This window comes from Piliocolobus tephrosceles, chromosome 11 (genome assembly GCF_002776525.5).
Source record: "Piliocolobus tephrosceles isolate RC106 chromosome 11, ASM277652v3, whole genome shotgun sequence".
In the NCBI taxonomy this organism is placed as follows: Eukaryota; Metazoa; Chordata; class Mammalia; order Primates; family Cercopithecidae; genus Piliocolobus; species Piliocolobus tephrosceles.
The window spans coordinates 59,040,265-59,058,447 of NC_045444.1; the positions used below are offsets into that span (position 1 = coordinate 59,040,265).

Here is an 18,183-nt window from a genome sequence, read left to right on the forward strand (position 1 = left end):
TTCTTCCAGTCATCCAGGTCTGAAATCTTGGCATCATCTCTCCTCTTCTTCTCTTCTAAATCTTGCTTCTTCTCTTCTAAATCTTGTGGGTTACCAATTTCTGTGCCCTCTTGCTGAAATATTTAATATTTCTCTCAATTCCATTTCTTTTTCTTCTTCTTCTTCTTCTTTTTTTTTTTTTTTTAAAGACAGAGTCTCACTCTCATCCAGGCTGGAGTGCAGTGATGCGATTATGTTTCACTTCAGACTCGACTTCCCCAGCTCAAGCGATTCTCCCACCTCAGCTTCCCGAGTAGCTGGGACTATAGATGCGTGCCACCACACCGGGCTAAGTTTTTTATTTTCTTAGAGATTAGGTCTCACTATGTTATCCAGCCAGGTCTCAAGTAATCCTCTCAGCTTGATCTCCCAAAGTGCTGGGATTACAGGCACCACACCCAGCCCATTTCTTTTTTTAAATTCCATTTCCAACACCCTAACTCAGGTCCTCATGATCCCACAACCGGGTGGTGACAATATCTACCACTCATCCTGGTCCCATCCCAGCAACCCAACCTACAACTACTGTGGACCAGTCTCTCAAAATTACAGGTTAAACAAAAACACAAACACCCATTTCACCCCTTTGATTCTAATTTTTCACTGCTCCCCGGTGTCCATGGATAATAAAATTCAAATTAAAACTCCTGGATAATGTTGCCCATGCCCTTGCCACCTCCTGGCACTTTTCCTTCACAAAACCATCCTCCCCAATCAGAAATTTCTTTTCTTCCCAACGCCCACCTCTACCTTTGCCTTAGGCCTGTAATAGACTCTGGTTCCTCATCTGAATTTTGCTGTTAAAGTGACCAACTAGAGCAGCGGACCACGGCCCCTCCTCAAAATTCCAGAGGTACCTATGATCTTTCTAGGGAGGCAGGCTTCAGACCTGTGTTCCCAGAAATCTCTACGTTTGTCCCTTTCCCAACTAGAGAATTAACTCTTGCAGGGCACAAAACAGCCTCTATTTCTTTGCGTCCCCCGCGCCTGTTTGTTGAAGACTGAGTTGAGGTGGTGTTAACTCGTCAAAAAGATGGTGGCCAGGGGGAACACCCCCACAGCTCTCCCCCGACAGCAGGGCAGGTGTGTCTGGGGGCTTCGGCGGGTGCCGGGGCGCGGGGCGGATGGTGCCCCCCGGGCGCAGGCCAGGGAGGCCCAAGCGCCTTCCCCACGCCCCGCTTGCCCGCGCGTGTGAGGGGAGGGCGGCCCGGCCGTTCCGCGCCGGGAGATAGGTGGTGCTGTTGCCGTGACTGTCTTCCTCATTGGCGCCGCGCAGAGAGGCGGAATGTTCAACTCCTGACTCCGGCGGAAGCGTGGGAGCCGCGCGGGCCGCTGTCGTCCCAACCCCCGCCGCCCTCGTCGCGCGCGGGGCCTCCGCGCCCCCGGCTGCTGGTCGCGCCCGGCCTGGGAGCCAGGTAGGATCCAGGCTGGAGCCCGCGGAGGGCGGGGAGGGAGGGGGCGAGGCCCGCCGCGCTCGCGAGTCGTCCCCGCGTCTCGGGGCCGAGGCTCCGCCGGGGCCCGGGAGTACAGGCGGCCTCAGGAGGCTACTCGGGGCTCCCCTCCCCGACCCAGGACCCGCGCGGCGGTGGCTTCGGCCAGAGCGAGTATTTGCCGCGCCGAAGGAGTCCTTGCGGGACCTCGGCCGCGGCGCCGCCAAGTGCGGTTCGGGAGAGTTCGGGCCGGTCCCACGGAGAAGTTGGTGCTTGGAGGCGCGGGGCTCAGGCCGGAGCGGCTCGGGATTCCACGGCCCTGGGCGTGCGGCACGGGCAGGGGCTCTGCAAGCATCAGAGCCTGCCAAGCAGCGGGTGGTTGGGGCACCGTCGGGAGGGGAACTGCGAGGCCCCCAAATCAGGGCAGGATGCAGGCCACTTCCCAGCACTCGCTGTGCGTGCGAGGAGGGACGACGAACTTCTGCTTTTCTAAGAACTCGTCCGCTAGCGGTGTTGCTTCCCATCCATTTTCTTTCATTCTGTTTTCCTCACGTAATTAGGCCATGCGAATAACCAGCAGGAACAATGAACACTAAAGATTAGTTTTACAAACATGCGTAAATGTATCCAGAGCCACCCAGAGCCGCCGCTCCCCGCCCTTCCTTCCCCGGGCTTGGGCAGCGTGGAGCGCCCGCCCTCTCGGGCTTCCCCGTTTCCTCCCACCGGAGCCCGGGTTGTCCCCTTTGGCGACCCTCAGGCAGCCGTCTTTTTGTGGGCTCCCAGACCTGCACCAGGCCCAGAAGTACTTACCCAGGCCGCCGCCTCGCCTGGCCTCGCTTGCCCCTGACAGCTTTCAGAAAACTTTATTTCAGGACTGGCTAGATGACATCCGATTGCCTAAAAAATTTTTTTAAAAAGGTTATCTCTGTTAGATAGCCGAAAATGTTATGTTTCTGATGCGCTTTGAGATCGCGCATAAGCACTGTCTATGGGGAACTTAATTACTATTTTTGTTAGTTTCTGTAATAATGAAAGCAACACAATTTAGGGGCCCATTCCAAGTATAGTACAGTAAGCAGCTCTCATTAATAATGGTGTGTGAGAATCGTCTTACAGAGTGAATCTGAGGATATTTGAATTAAGATTGTTGAAAACGGTACCTACTTTAACCCCAAAGCTGTTTTAGGAGAGATTTCTTGTTTCCCTGACCTTCCTTGAAATTAACAGCTAGGATTTAGTGGATCCAAACCTCCAAACACGTTTAAAGACAAAAATAAACAAGTGATTCAAGGCTAGTTAATGTCCTCCTTGTAGTAGGCCTATCTGCACAGTGAAATTTCACTTGTTTTTCAATTAAAAAAAAAAAAAAAGTGATGGCTGCATTTTCATTATGATTGTGGTCATTTGTAGAGTCTTTGTTTTAAATTCCTGCTACTATAGTGAGAGATTTAGGAGATTGTAAATGAATACGAATTTAGTTTGGGAATAGAGAGTTAAGATAAAAATGGTCTTTTGGACCCCTGCACTGTTTATTTTAGTATTTCACAATTTAATTCCTATAACTTTTTGAGATTATTTGGGGAGTTTTTTAACTGCAAAATATTGTTGTTTAAATAAAAACATTTAGTGATGATAATTCCAGAGTAAATGACCATGATACAATTGCAAGGACTTTCTTTCTTGTCTAAAAAAGCAAATAAATGATTGATCTGTTTTTCTTATTCTTTTAGGGAATATATAAAGACACAGTAAAGAGAGGGAGAGAGAGAAAAATATCCAAATATTAAACACGCGGACTTGGATCTAAAAATGGATGGTCAAAGATCTTGGGAACTAAGGGGCCCTCTTGCCAAATAAGGAAACTTGGCAAGTTGCACTGTGTATTTTAACTTAGCACAAGAGTGAGTGTTATTGGCAATATATTGGCTCAGAGCCTATCTGGAAGGAGCAGTGAAACTGACTTCGATAGGGCTACAAAATTATAAATAGGAGGTATGAGGAGTGTGGGGTGAATAATCGAATCATCAGAGAAAACACTGAAGAAATTACAATGATGTTTCATGAAAAGAAGTCAGATGTAAGGTGAAGCTATTGGTGTGAAGTGAAAGCGCAAAATGGACAGTTTATTTTAGAAATGGGTAGATTCAGAAGAGATGAATCAATGTTTTTTTGTTTGTTTGTTTGTTTTCTTAAACTGCAAAAAGGTGTTGTAGGGATATAGTACTTCTTGGAATAAGATAGCCCTATATCTGTATCCTGAGATGTTGGAAATAAAAATGAAGTTAGATCACTTGTTTTCCATTTTATTCTACCCAGGACAGATTGACAGGGTGAGTGTCTTGTCTATCTAAATGTAATAGGAACAGTTAAGGCACCTTTTGGTCTTACTGCAAGCAAGATTTAGGCTAGTCTTTTGGCAGCTATTAACTTTGCCTCAGTAGACACAAATAAGCAGAGTTCCAGCGGTGACCAGAAAATTGTACCTAGTAAGGGAAGAGGACTGTGAATGCTAGAGCTTAGCTTGATTTGACGGATACATGGGTGCTTTTATGTCAGACCCTCCTACGAAAAGCTGAAGCATCGATTACACCCTAATAACTGTTAAGTAATCCCAGCACAGTAGAATCTGTGAGAACAAAGCAGCCACACATTTGACACCTTAACCCCAGTGTCTTCAATTGTAATAGGAAATTAAAGCCTCAAATTGAACTTTAGGTGGATGGTAAGCAATCCAGTAATTACGTAATAAGAAAAGAGTTAGTTTAAATAGGGAAAACAAAAGGCAAATTAGAAGGAGGAGGCAGAATGTTACTAACAAAAAGTCACGATATGGTAGAAAACAATGATAGGACTTTGGAGTCAGGCCTGAATTTGACACAAGTTGTGTCACCTGTAAGGTAGTTGGCTTGAGCTACTTTCATTCCCTTGATCCTCAGTTTTCTCACTCATATAAGTTAGGGACAGTAGTACCTGCTTCTAAGGATAAGTATTGTCATGTGTCCATTAATGATGGGTACACGTTCTGAGAGAACTGCGTTGTTAGGTGATGTTGTAGTTGTGTAAACACTGCAGAGTACACTTACACAAACCTAGATGCTATAGCCTACTACACACCTAGGCTGTGTGAGATAGCCTGTTGCTGCTAGGCTACAGACCTATGCAGCATGCTACTGTACTGAATAGGCAGTTGTAACACAATAATAAGTATTTCTATCGAAAAATAGAAAAGTCACAGTAAAAATACAGTATAAAATATATGGTATCAAAGATAAAAAGTGGTACACCTGTATAGGACACTTACCATGAATGGAGTTTGCAGGACTGGAAGTTGTTCTGGGCAAGTCAGTGAGTGAGTGGTGAGGGAATGTGAAGGCCCAGGACATTACTGTACACTACTGTAGACTTTATAAACACTATACACTTAGGCTCTACTAGATTTATTTAAACATTTTTCTTCAATAATAAATTAACCTTAGCTTGCTGTAACTTTTTTGCCTTATAAACTTTAAACTTTTTTTTTTAAACTTTTTGAATCTTTTGAAATAACACTTAGCTTAAAACACAAACACATTGTACAGCTATACAAAAATTCTTTATATCCTTAGTCTGTCAGATTTTTTTCCTATTTTTAAATTTAAAAAATTGTTTTGCTCCTTAAACTTTGTTAAAAACTGAGAAACACACACATCAGCCTAGCCCCACACAGGGTTAGGATCATCAATATCGCTGCTTTCTACTTCCACATCTTGTCTCACTGGAAGGTCTTCAGGGGCAGTCATGTGTATGGAACTGCCATCTCCTATGATAACAATGCCTTCTTCTGGACACCTCCTGAAGGACCTGCCTCAGTTAACTTTTTTTTTTAAGTTTAAAAGTACACTCTAAAATGAGGATTAAAAAGTATAGTAAATACATAAATGAGTAACACTCATTTATTATCCTTATCAAGCATTGTGCACTGTGCATAATTGTATGTACCATACCTTTATACAGCTGGCAGCGTAATAAGTTTGTTTACACCAGTGTCACCACAAACACATGAGTAATGCATTGTGCTATGATGTTAGGAAACTGTGCCATCACTCAGCAATAGGAATTTTTCAGCTTTATTATAATCTTATGGGATCACTGTTATATATGCAGTCCATTGTTGACTGAAACATAGTTATGTGGTGCATGACTTTATGAGAAAGCACATAGAAATGCTCATGACAGTGCATGAAAATTCAGCCACTGTTATCAGTGTGGTAAAGAAGGATGTTTTACCACATCTTTCAAGTTATACACAGAGCTGCTTGCCCACTCTTCTAGTCTGTTTTCTGCTGCCAGAGCAGTCTATCACAGCCTGGGTAATTTACAAGGAGCAAGGGTAATTTATTTGGCTTATGGTTCTGGAGCCTGCAAAGTCCAGGAACATGGCTCAGGCTTCTGGCGAGAATCACCCATTGTGGAAGGGTGGAAGGTGAAAGCAAGCCATGAAAGACAAAGAGAAAAAGTGAACTCCTGAGATAATTAACCTACTCCCAGGCTAACAGCGAGAATCCATTTATGACCTAATCACCTCTTAAAGGTTCTGCTTCCTAGTACTGTTACATTAGCAACGAAGTAATTAAATGTCAACATGAATTTTGGTGGGAGCGTTCCTACCATAACACTCAGCTCTTCCAGCTAAGGCTTGCCTTTGGTACCCTGTCCTGTTACCAAGTCATGCTTATGTGGTGGGTAGGTAGGTTTTGATAACTACTCTCCTGCTTAGGGTTTCTAAAGTGTGCTTTAGAACCACTTGGAACCATTCTTATAGCTGATTTTGAGCAAGGCCCAACACCCTTCTTTCTGGATTCATCTCCGGGCTTCCATTTAAGAAAACCAAAAAGAAAAGGAAAGAACTGCTGTCTGCACATCATGTAGTGAATCTTTACTTATTAAACTTTTCTACCAAAGTGCTCTGTTGTGGGGAAAAATGAATGTTTTCCTTCAAGAATTTGTCCATATAGCCACAGATAACCCAATGCAAGCAAGTACTTGCTTTAAAATTTTATATTTAATCTATTTATGTGGATTTTGCATTCTCTTCTGTCCTTCTCTGTTTTACTTAAATTGAACAAATTGATACAAACAGATACATATTTATTCCCCCAGATCTTTTTTTCTTTAGAAACAGAGTCTTGCTATGTTGTCCAGGCTGGCCTTGAGCTCCTATGCGCTAGCAATCCTCCCACGTGAACTTTCCCAGTAGCTGGGGTTAAGGGTATGTGCCACCTTGCCTGGCTTATTCCCCATAGTGTTAAAGTGAAATTGATGCTGTAGGACAGCTATTTATTCATATCACCTTCTGCACAATACTGTGTAATACCACATATGGGAATAAGCACACGAACATGGGATTGGTCCTAATAAAGAGTCCTGCACCATTAAGCTGTGCAGCCCAATACTGCATGGGGTGGTGCAATTCCATTTTGCTGATAAAATAATAGGGGTAGATCATCATCCAAAGAGTTTTGATGTTAGGTGGTTATACTCTGGCTTTCAAGACAAAGAGACCTCTTTGCTTTGGGAATGCGGGAGAAGGAAGAGGAAAGTTTTAGGATAGAAACCTGGAATGTGGCTCTTAGCTTCCCACCCAGTTTGGGAGGAGAAATTGAAGAAGATGGCCAAGTCATTTCCATTATTTCCATCACTGATGTGGTTCACTGTGCTTCTCCATGATGTTTGGTGTCGGGTTCATAACTGCCTCCCTCAGAAAAGGAAGGAGTCCGTCTGTACTTTATAGTAGATTAGTCATCAACTCACAGGGTTGGAGTGGGTCTTAAAGTGGATTCATTTTGCTTTCCTAGCTGATGCGAGTCTCCCACTCCCACTCCACACCCCACGTCCCATTGAACTCTTTTGGTGGTGGGTCACTCGCTACCAAAGAGCGTGGCAGATTTTCTTGTTGGCCAACTCTAAACCAGGAATCCTTTTTTTTTTTTTTTTTTAAGACAGGGTCTCACTTTGTGCAGTGGCACAATCATAGCTTATGCAACCTTGAACTCCTGGCCCCAAACTATCCTCCCGCCTCAGTCTCTCGAGTGGCAGGGACTACAGGCATGAACCACCACACCTGGCTAATTTTTATTTACTTACTTTTTGTAGAGATGGAATCTCACTATGCTGCCCAAGTTGGTCTTAAATGCCTGACCTCAAGTGATACTCCCACTTTGGCCTCCCAAAGAACAAGGAATTCTTTCTGTAACTTTCATCCACAGATAGCCTGGCCTCTTGATCATCAAAACATAATATAAGGTCTTAGTCTTCCCTAGTTTCACCATCCCCATTCCTTTCACCCTCCGTCTTACATTGGGGTTACCATGTTTTAACCCTTGCATCACCCTTCTCAGGGAGTATTCATTCCAGGCACTCAGTCCAAAGTTGTACCTGTCTGTCAGCAGCCAGGATGGTCTGATATACTCTCTATTTGACGGAAAACGGTTTGGGGTACAAACAAGAGCTGAGTAGCAGCAAGACCTAGGGTGGGAGCAGGATAGGTGGTAGGTGGTGAGCTGAAGTGAGCCTTGTGTACTCATGGGCTATGGCTTTCTCCCCATCCCCAGTCCTGACACCTGTGAATTCCTCTTCTAGCCAAGCCCTAGAAATCTCTGCTCTCTGTGCACCCTCACTTTATACAACTCTGGCCCCATTCTCTTCCTCATGCCACAAGAAGCTCCCAGTTACTCAACACAACAAGCCCATGCAGCAGCCCATGCCATGGCCGTAGGTTGTATCCAATTCATGTTTCCTAGTTTGGGCTTCTGTTTGAGCACAGACATGTTTCCACGCAGCATTTCTGTGGCATAAGTGCTCCAACCAACTATATTCCTGTGCCTCCCATCTTTTCTGGTAACAATATTTTTGGTAAGGAAGTGTGTTGTGGAAGTTGATTTTTATTAATTGAAATATTAAATTACTTTATTTCAATAAGAATGTTTAGCTTATTTTTATTCTTACCATTGCTCTAACTAGAGAGTTACATTATGGTAAAGAGAGTGGAGGGGGAAAACATGAAACAATGGCTATTCTGTTTTTTAGATTCTTATTTAAAGTTGAGTTCTCTCAGATATCCATACCTAAAGTCCTATTTACTTAACCCAACGTACTCTGTATAAGATACACTATTTTTTGAACTAGAAATTCCATTTGACCCAGCCATCCCATTACTGGGTATATACCCAAAGGATTATAAATCATGCTGCTATAAAGACACATGCACACATATGTTTATTGCTGCACTATTCACAATAGCAAAGACTTGAAATCAACCCAAATGTCCATCAATGATAGACTGGATTAAGAAAATGTGGCACATACACACCATGGAATACTATGCAGCCATAAAAAAGGATGAGTTCATGTCCTTTGTAGGGACATGGATGAAACTAGAAACCATAATTCTGAGCAAACTATCATGAGGACAGAAAACCAAACACCACATGTTCTCACTCATAGGTGGGAATTGAATAATGAGAAGACTTGGACACCGGATGGGGAGCATCACACACTGGGGTCTGTCATGGGGTGGTGGGAGGGGGAAGGAATAGCATTAGGAGATATACCTAATGTAAATGACAAGTTAATGGGTACAGCACAGCAGCATGGCACATGTATACATATGTAACAAGCCTGCACGTTGTGCATATGTAACCCTAGAACTTAAAAAAAATATATATATATTTTTAAAAAGATAAACTATTTTTCTAGGAACAGTCTTGGAGGAAGAAGGGAAATGTCTATGGTAGACACAGTACCGGTTGATTCTATTCATATACCTAGTCTTCAACTTTTCTTTTTTTATTTTTCTTTTTATTTTCTTTGAGACAGAGTCTCACAGTCATCTAGGCTGGAGTCATAGCTCACTGCAGCCTCGACCTCCTGGGCTCAAGCGATCCTCCTGCCTCAGCCTTCCAGAGTGCTGGGATTACAAGTGTGAGCCACTGTACCCAGTCAGCTTTTATCTTTTTTAGTTATTAAAAAAAAATAGTAGAACAGCAGTCCTGTTGAGGAATAGAATCTTTGAATCTTTGACCTTGGTGTTACGGATAAATACACTGAACCAGAGCTTTCCTCAGATTTTTGAAGATAAGACTTATAGGGGAACAAAAATTGCAGAACAGTGATTCCAAGTGGTGTTCTTTTAATACACATGATGATAAAGCACATTTTATTAATTTATTCACTGATTTATGTTAAAGAGGCTGAAATAATACTAGCATAAATATCAAGGCAGCAAGTTTAGCAAAATAATTTGCTGAATATTGAAAGCTCTTTTCAAAGAGTATCTTTTTTGTCATATCCAGGTTATGATAAAACAAGTTTTTCTTCCTATATTGTATAAAAAGTAAACTGGCAACCTTACTTTTTGAAGAAGGGGGAAGGGAAGTATGAATTAGGGACAGGAAAAAGAGGAAGGATCTAAATTCAGAGATACAGGCCCATATAAAACCACAAGATAGAAACATCCAGAGAAAGTTCAAAGACCTTTTTTCTAGTAAAGTTAATCCTTTCATAAAGTAGATTTTTATTTTTATTTTTACTTTTAGAAATGAAATCTCCCTGTGTTGCCCGGCTGGGCTCAAGTGATCCTCCAGCCTCAGCCTCCCAAAATGCTGGGATTGCAGGTGTGAGCCACTGTGCCCGGCCAAAGTAGATTTAATTTTTTTAAAAAATCGTCACTTGCAGGTATTAGATAAGCAGGTTATAGTTTTCCTGGGTTAGATGTCCATTGACTGTGCAGCCGATAAGGTCTGAAAGAAGACAGTGGTCACCGGGGAAGGAGGGGATGCTCCAGCACCCTACCAAAGTGAGTGCTATCATTGAATAAATAGATCTTAGCAATGCTAATATCCAAAAAGTGCAAAAAAGAAAATACTGTGTTTTAGCAATTTAAATATTCACATTATGAAAAAAGTTTAAAATAAATTATAATTACTTAACTAATAAGATCTTTCAGAAATGACCAAAAACAAAGACGGCAGTTAAACAGAGGAGTGAGAAAGAATTAGAACATATGCAGAGAGGAAAAGGATTTTGGGATCAATAGCACATTTGTTTATTAATAGTTGCTTTGCAAAACTAAGAGCTATAATATAAAACAATTCTGAAGATGGGGAGAGGAAAGCTATTGAGGAGAGCATACCTGACCATAACGGCTGAAAGAATAGATGGCTAAATATGACATCAAGGGTTATTAAAATAATGAGAAAACCATAATTTCCATTAATTGCATGTATACCATATGCTGGGCACTGTGCTCATGTGTGCACTTTCACAGCACTGGTATTATTGCCAGTGAGAAGAGTGAGGTCAGAGAGGCATGGTGCCTTGCCCAAGTAGCTAATAACAGATCTGCTGGTAGATCTCTCTAATAGGGGTCTTTCCCCTGAATCATGCTACTTCCCTGTTGAAATATCTCTTATTTGGAAGTGAGATGTATCAATGAAGTCAACTACTGTGCAAACTTTCTAACTTTGGGGCTGTCAGTTTTGTGACGTTGAATGGAAAAGATCTGAAATGTTTTATTTATGCATCCGGAAAAGCCACAGTCTGAGAAAAAGTGATTTGTTAAAGTTACCTTACTGAGAGGTGGAGGGAGAGTTCAAACTCATGTCAGTCTAATTCTAAAACCTTGCTTTTTGACATTAGAACTATAGTAGGTCATTTTTGTTTTTAACTGGGCAAAAGTAACAGTGAAAAGATAAATGACTTATTTGAAGTCAACATGGATCTAAGAAATCAAGAAGCAAAATAGATCTGTGAATAGAGAAACTTAAGTTTACTTTTTTGGACTAGAAGATTGAAAACTTTAAAAAGTAAAATAACTCTTTAAGATTTCTTATTTTCATATGGCTCTACTTTTGATAATTAGCTGACGCTGCTATATATGCTTTCAGCCATTTAATAGCTAAATTTTTTTGAAATTTAAGGAAAATTTTAAATTAAAACTTTTTTTGACATTCTACTCAAATAGTGAAATGATTGGATTCAACTACCAAATGATTGATTTTCAACATTTACAGAGTTGTGATGCCTTATTTTACTTTGATTTTTGTGACATTTCTGCTCTAACCCTTCAGTGTTGTGTGGTAGATACTTAACATTTAAAACAGCTTTGAAAGTTTATAAAACAACAGTTAGAATACTACAAAATTGCCTTTTTTGTAAAAGCAATTCTGTTTTTTGTTTTTTGTTTTGGAGACAGAGCCTTGCTCTGTTGTCCAGGCTGGAGTGCAGTGGCGCGATCTTAGCTCACTGTAACCTCTGCCTCCCAGGTTCAAGTGATTCTCCTGCCTCAGTCTCCTGAATAGCTGGGATTACAGGCACATACCACCATGCCTAGCTAATTTTTGCATTTTTAGTAGAGACAGGGTTTCACCATGTTGGCCAGGCTGGTCTCGAACTCCTGACCTCAAGTGATCCACCTCTCTCAGCCTCCCGAAGTGCTGGGATTACAGGCATGAGCCACTGTGCCCGGCGAAAACAATTATTTTAATGCAGTGAGATGAAAATGTTGGATTTGACTTGATATACCTTGTAAATAAATTTATATAGATGACTTTTTATTAAATTCTGGTATATTCATTCAGTGCAGAATACATTTGAAAAATTAGAACATAATTTTATCAAGTAGCAGTCTTCCCCAACATGCTCTAAGTATAAATAACTAGCCACTCAGATTTTTCATTCTTCTGGTCATAAATTGATCCCCTTGGAAAAATGATTCTTAAAGGAGAGAAAACTCAAGGGGAAAAATAAGTATATATGGTCTAACTTTCATGTATATGGGAGTGGAAATCTCAAGCAAGTTTTTCAGCTACATCCATGATGCTTTGCCAAGCTCACTGGAGTTAAACCTGTACTCATACACCCTAGATTACTAGTTTCTTTGGTATTCAGTTGGAACTTAATTTTTTATGGTTTCAATAAAACATTCAAGTAATTGGATAGTTCCATTCACAAATAGCCAGTTCCCACATGGCACGGTGTATCACAGAGTAGCAGTGATTCTGTGAAGAATGTGGCTAATTGCCTCCAGTCAAGTGGTGACATCCTGGAGAAGTGTGCTTTTCAGAGGTCAGCCTTTTTCTGGCACCCGTAGGTCAGTGTCAGTTGTGACTGATCCTACCTCAGTTCATCCGTATTCCCTGGGTTTGTTCCGCAGCGTAAGGCTTAGATGGATTCATATTGATCTTATCCTGCTTCAGACCTCTACCTTTGTTTTGGAAAGAATTTCTCTCCTCCTCCTTCTTCCCTGACCCTAGGATTCAGAAGGACCCAGTACTGGAGGTCCCAAATACGCTCCCCTCAGTCTTCCAAGAAGCCTAGGCAGCATTTCCAAATCAGGATTTGCTTCAGAACCCTCTGGGGTACTTGTAAAAATCACACTTTACGTCTTACATGACTTGGTTGAAATCTTTCCAGCTACAAAAGGTATAATGGAATAACCAGAAACTATTTACTCATTTATTCAACAAATGCGTTTTTAATGGAGAAGCTGCATAACTGTGTACCTGGCTGTGTAGTAGGTGTTAGGGTCCAGATGTAAACAGAACTGAGTTTTGACTTTAGGGAATTTATAGTCTGGTGGGAATTAAGTGGGAAAGATCAATAGGTGAAGAAAGGTGCTGTGGCACAGAAGAGGGAGCATTTAACTGTGCTCGGGAAACTCAAAGAGGTGATCAGGGATAGAAGTTCACTGGGCAGAGAAGAGTGTTTGAAGCAGAGACACTAGTCTGTGTAGAAGTGTGGAGATGTGAGAGGTCAGTGTATATTAGGAAATGCAGGCAGTTCCTCGTGTGTATGGGAAATGAGATGACGTCAAGTCAAAGTGGCTATAAGTGGTAAATGAATAACACAAGAAACTTTCCTGGAATTAGAATCCTTGAGTTACAGATTGAAAGAGTTCACTGAGTGTCCTACCAGTGAATGAAAAAGACTCATTCCTAAACGTATCCTATTAAAATTCAGGATTCCTGGGATCAATAGAGGATCCTAAAAGCTTTCAGAGAGGAAAAAATAATATAAATATGGTTAATAATCAGTAACATCCGACTGCTCAGTAGCCACATTAGAAACTAGGAGAAAATGAAGTAACTTTCAAAATTATATGGAAAATTGTTTCCTACCTAGAATTGTATGCCCAACCAGGCTACCAGTCAAGACATTTTAAGATACACAGATTCTCACAAAATTCTATTCTGTGTGCTCTATTCAGGTAGCTAATGGGAGATACGTGTTGTCAAAACAAGGGAACAAAACAAGAAAGGGAAGACAGGAAATCCAAAGACAAGATTCTCACAGTCGAGAAAGGTGAAGGAAATTCTTAGGATGGTAGCCAACAGGAGTCCCAGTCCAAGTCAGGCCTAGAGAGAAACCATTCCAGCCAGACTGAATCAGGATGAAGGGTCAAGAAGGAGTATCTCTAAAAAAAAAAAAAAAAGAACCAAAGAGTAAAAAAAAAAGAGAGAAATTACTTGTCTTAATTTTATTGAGAGAAGTTTTGCAGCTTCTGGGAGAGATTAATGAGGTGGATGTGTTGGGAGTGTAAAAAGCTAAGCAAACAACAATAAAAAAGCAAAAACAGGGCAACTAATAATTCTAAGAGAATCAAAAAGTTATACAAGAAAGGAAATGTAATTATTGAATCCTCCATGGCACTGCTGGGAATAATGTTTACTTTGTTGGATTACTGTAAATACTGACTATTAACTTAACCAAATGTTACAGTATGGTAGGAAGCTGGGAGGTTTGGTCAAGTGTACCATGTTTGTATGCATGGAGGTAGAGGGTGATATATGAGAACTAAATTCTTGTCTTCCACAGGAGAGGTTAATAGATAATATCTAAAATGGAAAATCAAGAAATAGTAATGTAAGCACATTCTTCAGAAATACAGAGTTCAGTGCCAGAAGAAAATGCTAAAGGTGTTGAAATTAGTTGTGTCTAGAGAGTGGGAATTGGGTATGGGGAATGGGGAAGCAAGAAGCTTCTATTTTTTATGATAAGTTTTGTAGTTCAATTTCATTGTAATGCTTTTATAAAAATAATTAACAAAAATGTAAACCTAGTGTCTGTAATGCTGAGGGAACCTTGCAAATGGTGTTTGACATTTGGTTGAACAAACTTTTTAGCTTGCATACTGTGTATACCTACCCTTGGCAACATCCCCAAATTTTATCCAAATTTTGTTCTTTTCCATGTTTAACTAAATAGGAATTACAAAATGTTGGTAACATAAACTATTGATTCACATATGTTTGTAGACTATATTTGGATACGATGATCTTTCCCTCACTCATATTTTTATGTGGAGTGTATCTTCTAAACTTTAGAGGATGAACAAATAACCCTTCCTCTTTCTCGCCTTCTCCCCAAAGTAGAGTAGCGTTTGACTTCGTGTGAGAAATGAGCATTCTTCAGTGACCTGATTTTCCTGAAATGGGATGGCTAGCCAGCTGCGTGCTAAGATCTTTGAGCTGCCTGTGCACTTTACTCAGCAGAGTCTCAGGCTTTTTATGGAGAAATGTTGCCAGTTTATATGGATACAAACCAACCCCTTCTACCTTTTTATTTAAAAAAAAAAAAAAAAAACTCAACAGAAGAGTGGAAAGAGTAGTAAAATGCCCAGATACCTGTCACCTAAATGGGCCAGTTCTTAACATTTTGGCACACTTGCTTTCTCTCTCCCTCTCTCTATTCCCATGTACTTTTTTGGGTGTGTGTGTTGGGGAACAGGGATGAGGACTGAACCATTTTAAAGTAAATTATACACATCATACTTTAAAATGTCTACATGCATTTGCCAAGCAGTACATCCAAGGACATCCATCTATAAAACAAAAATACCATTATTTACCATGGATGAATTAATATCATCTAATGTATAGTTAATATTTAGATTTCCCTAATATCCTAATAATATTTTCTATAGTTTTTTAATCCAGAATCCAGTGATCATAAATTATATTTAGTCATTGTGTTTCTTTTTCTTTTTTTTTTTTTTTTTTTTTGAGATGGAGTGTTGCTCTTTGCCTAGGCTGGAGTGCAGTGGCACTATCTCAGCTCACTGCAACCTCCGCCTCCTGGGTTCAGGCAATTCTTGTGTCTCAGCCTCCCAAGTAGCTGGAATTACAGATGCCTGCTACCACACCCGGCTAAGAGACAGGGATTTGCCATGTTGGCCAGGCTGGTCTCGAACTCCTGACCTCAAGTGATCCACCTGCTTCGGCCTCCCAAAGTACTGGGATTACAGACATGAGCCACCACACCCAGCCTAGTCATTGTGTTTCTTTAAGTTTTCCTTATGCTAGAAGTTTCTCTGCAAAAACAAAACAAAACAAAAAAAACCTTTCATGACGTTCACAATTATGAGGAGCCTAGACCAGATGTTTTGTAGAATGTCCTAGAAATAATAGATTTGTCTTTTTGCTCCCTCATAAGGTTCTGGTGTTTGCTTTTTGCAAGACTATGTGCACCAACTTTTTTATCCACCATTTTAAAAGTTTTTATGTAGGTTCAAAATTTTAGCCCAATTTTAGTTCAGTTTTTGTGTTTGTAAGTCTCACTAATCTATGGTTTGGCATAGGGTGTTCAGAATGGCCACTTACCTGGAGAATAGTAAAACTCTTTAGACCATAGGAAAGATCACTAGAATAATCTCTGGGAGAGATAATACGTTTCTCTGGAAACAAGCATAATATTTTTTAACGTCCTGGCAGTATTCTTTGGATGACTTAATATATTGTAATCAAGGGCAAATTTTTCTACTCTTTAAGTTTTGTTACAATATAGAGTCCAGGGAGCCACTTCTGGCAAACACTTGACCAGCTTTTCTGTTATCCCTAAGTTGAAAGTTTGTTTTTGGAGTCTAAACATTGATTGTGTGTTCGGTTTGCAGCCCTTTGGCTGTCCGTGTACCAGGATGCTCAGCGGCTTAGGCTGTGTATATTTTGTGTGAAGTGAGCGCAGCGTGGAGAGGTGGCATGCCTCAGATGCCAGGGGAGCTAAGCAAGCTTGCTGTGGAAAGCATGCTTCCCGCCTGTCAGGGCTTCCTGATAGGAGACCTGGTGACACAGTAGCCTTTCGGCAGAGCTCTTCGGGATGGGTAGGAAGTGCTGCTGCAGGTTTTGTCAGGGGGAAATCTGAGCCATTTCTCTGTGGACAGCTGTGATTCAAAGTCTGGGCAGGTTGTTGCTGAATTTTGCGTGGGCTGCCAGGGTAAGTGTTTTCATTTCGATTTGTTTATAATCTTGCTTTTCTTCTTCCTAAGTCACCATGACTTTCTGGAAGTTTCACAGGACTCGTTCGTGATATATTATCTAAAGTAGGATTCAGAGGATAGCCTAATATATTTGTAATTCAGCTTTTCTTTTTCTTTCTTTCTGCAGATTTTGTGGAAGTATAATACTTTGTCATTATGAGATGTCGTCTCTCGGTGCCTCCTTTGTGCAAATTAAATTTGATGACTTGCAGTTTTTTGAAAACTGCGGTGGAGGAAGTTTCGGGAGTGTTTATCGAGCCAAATGGATATCACAGGACAAGGAGGTGGCTGTAAAGAAGCTCCTCAAAATAGAGAAAGAGGTAAGGTCTTTTCCAGCTGACAGAAACGGTCACGATACCACTTATGTAAACTTTTTCAACCTCGAGTTAGAGGGTCACAGAGTTGCAAGGGACCTAGCAAGGCCTTTGGGGCTGATCCACGAGGCCGTTCCCAATTTCCATTCTGGGAGCCCCATAAATAGAAATTATTGCAGCGTGTGCTTTAGGGTTGAGTTCTACTAGGGGTCAGCTGAAGTAAGAGGATTTCTTTCCAGGGCATGAAAGACCGAATGTTCTCTGAGCTCTCCTGGAGGCAGAGGTGAGATTTCAGACCTTCCCAGGGTTCAAACGTTTCTCTTCCCTAGGGCAGCCAAGAGGGGTCGGTAAAGAGTAACGTGTAAAGTTTTTATACCCTTTCCATTTTTTCTGCTTGAACTTCTGGTCATCAGCAATTGTCTTTTAAAAGACAAAAGGCACATTTTTTTTTTTTAACTGAAATATGCAGTACCTGTTTCTTGGATTTCACCTCTACTTAAGGCTAACAGTGATGGGCTTTGTATTATCTAGAAGTAATAGGTGCCAGACAGAGAGCTGCCCTCCTAGTAAAATCAGAAAAGGGTCTTGGCTTTCGGAGCCTGGGATTTATGCTGGTCCTAGATGAGCTCCGAGCTCTTAGAACTTTCATCCTTATCAGGAATGAGATATAACATGGTTGTCACATTCAGTTTGGTACCATGAGAATAAAACTAATTGCAGAGCTGACCTGCAGGGACTCAGCAGCATTGATAACTTCAGTAGTGACCCTCTGGAGCTGGTTTTGGTCATTTCTATTTACGTCCTGTTTTGGCTAATTATTGTTCAATATCTTTTTAAAATGAACTTTCCCATAAATATCCTTTAATCTCCCTGAATGATTTCATTTTTTTCATTAACTGCTGCCAGTGAACCATAGCAATTGATTAGAGAAGGAAACCCAAATGGTAGCACTTCGTGGGTTTCCTCCCAGCAGTGCTATGTAATTGTGTGATCACCAGCTGTGTTTCCAATTGTTGAAGTCAGGTTAGAAGGACTGAGATATCTCTACCTTGGTGTATATATAGGTTTTTGGAAGGTATTAAGAAATGAGAGCTTTTAAAGCCCATCCGTA

General features: G+C 41.1%; 1 protein-coding gene across 2 annotated transcripts in view; it reads left to right on the forward strand.

Moving 5' to 3' along the window:
* The first annotated feature begins 1,285 nt into the window (after positions 1-1,285).
* The window catches only part of MAP3K20 (mitogen-activated protein kinase kinase kinase 20), a 194,368-nt gene continuing 177,470 nt past the window's right edge, over positions 1,286-18,183 (forward strand). The window contains exons 1-2 of one of the 2 annotated variants that reach the window (XM_023185978.3): positions 1,286-1,454; positions 16,886-17,078. In XM_023185978.3, the coding sequence (XP_023041746.1) occupies positions 16,920-17,078 (159 nt within the window). In that variant the 5' untranslated portion in view covers positions 1,286-1,454; positions 16,886-16,919. The remainder of the gene's footprint in view (positions 1,455-16,885; positions 17,079-18,183) is intronic. The other variant, XM_023185979.1, reaches the window with a different exon arrangement.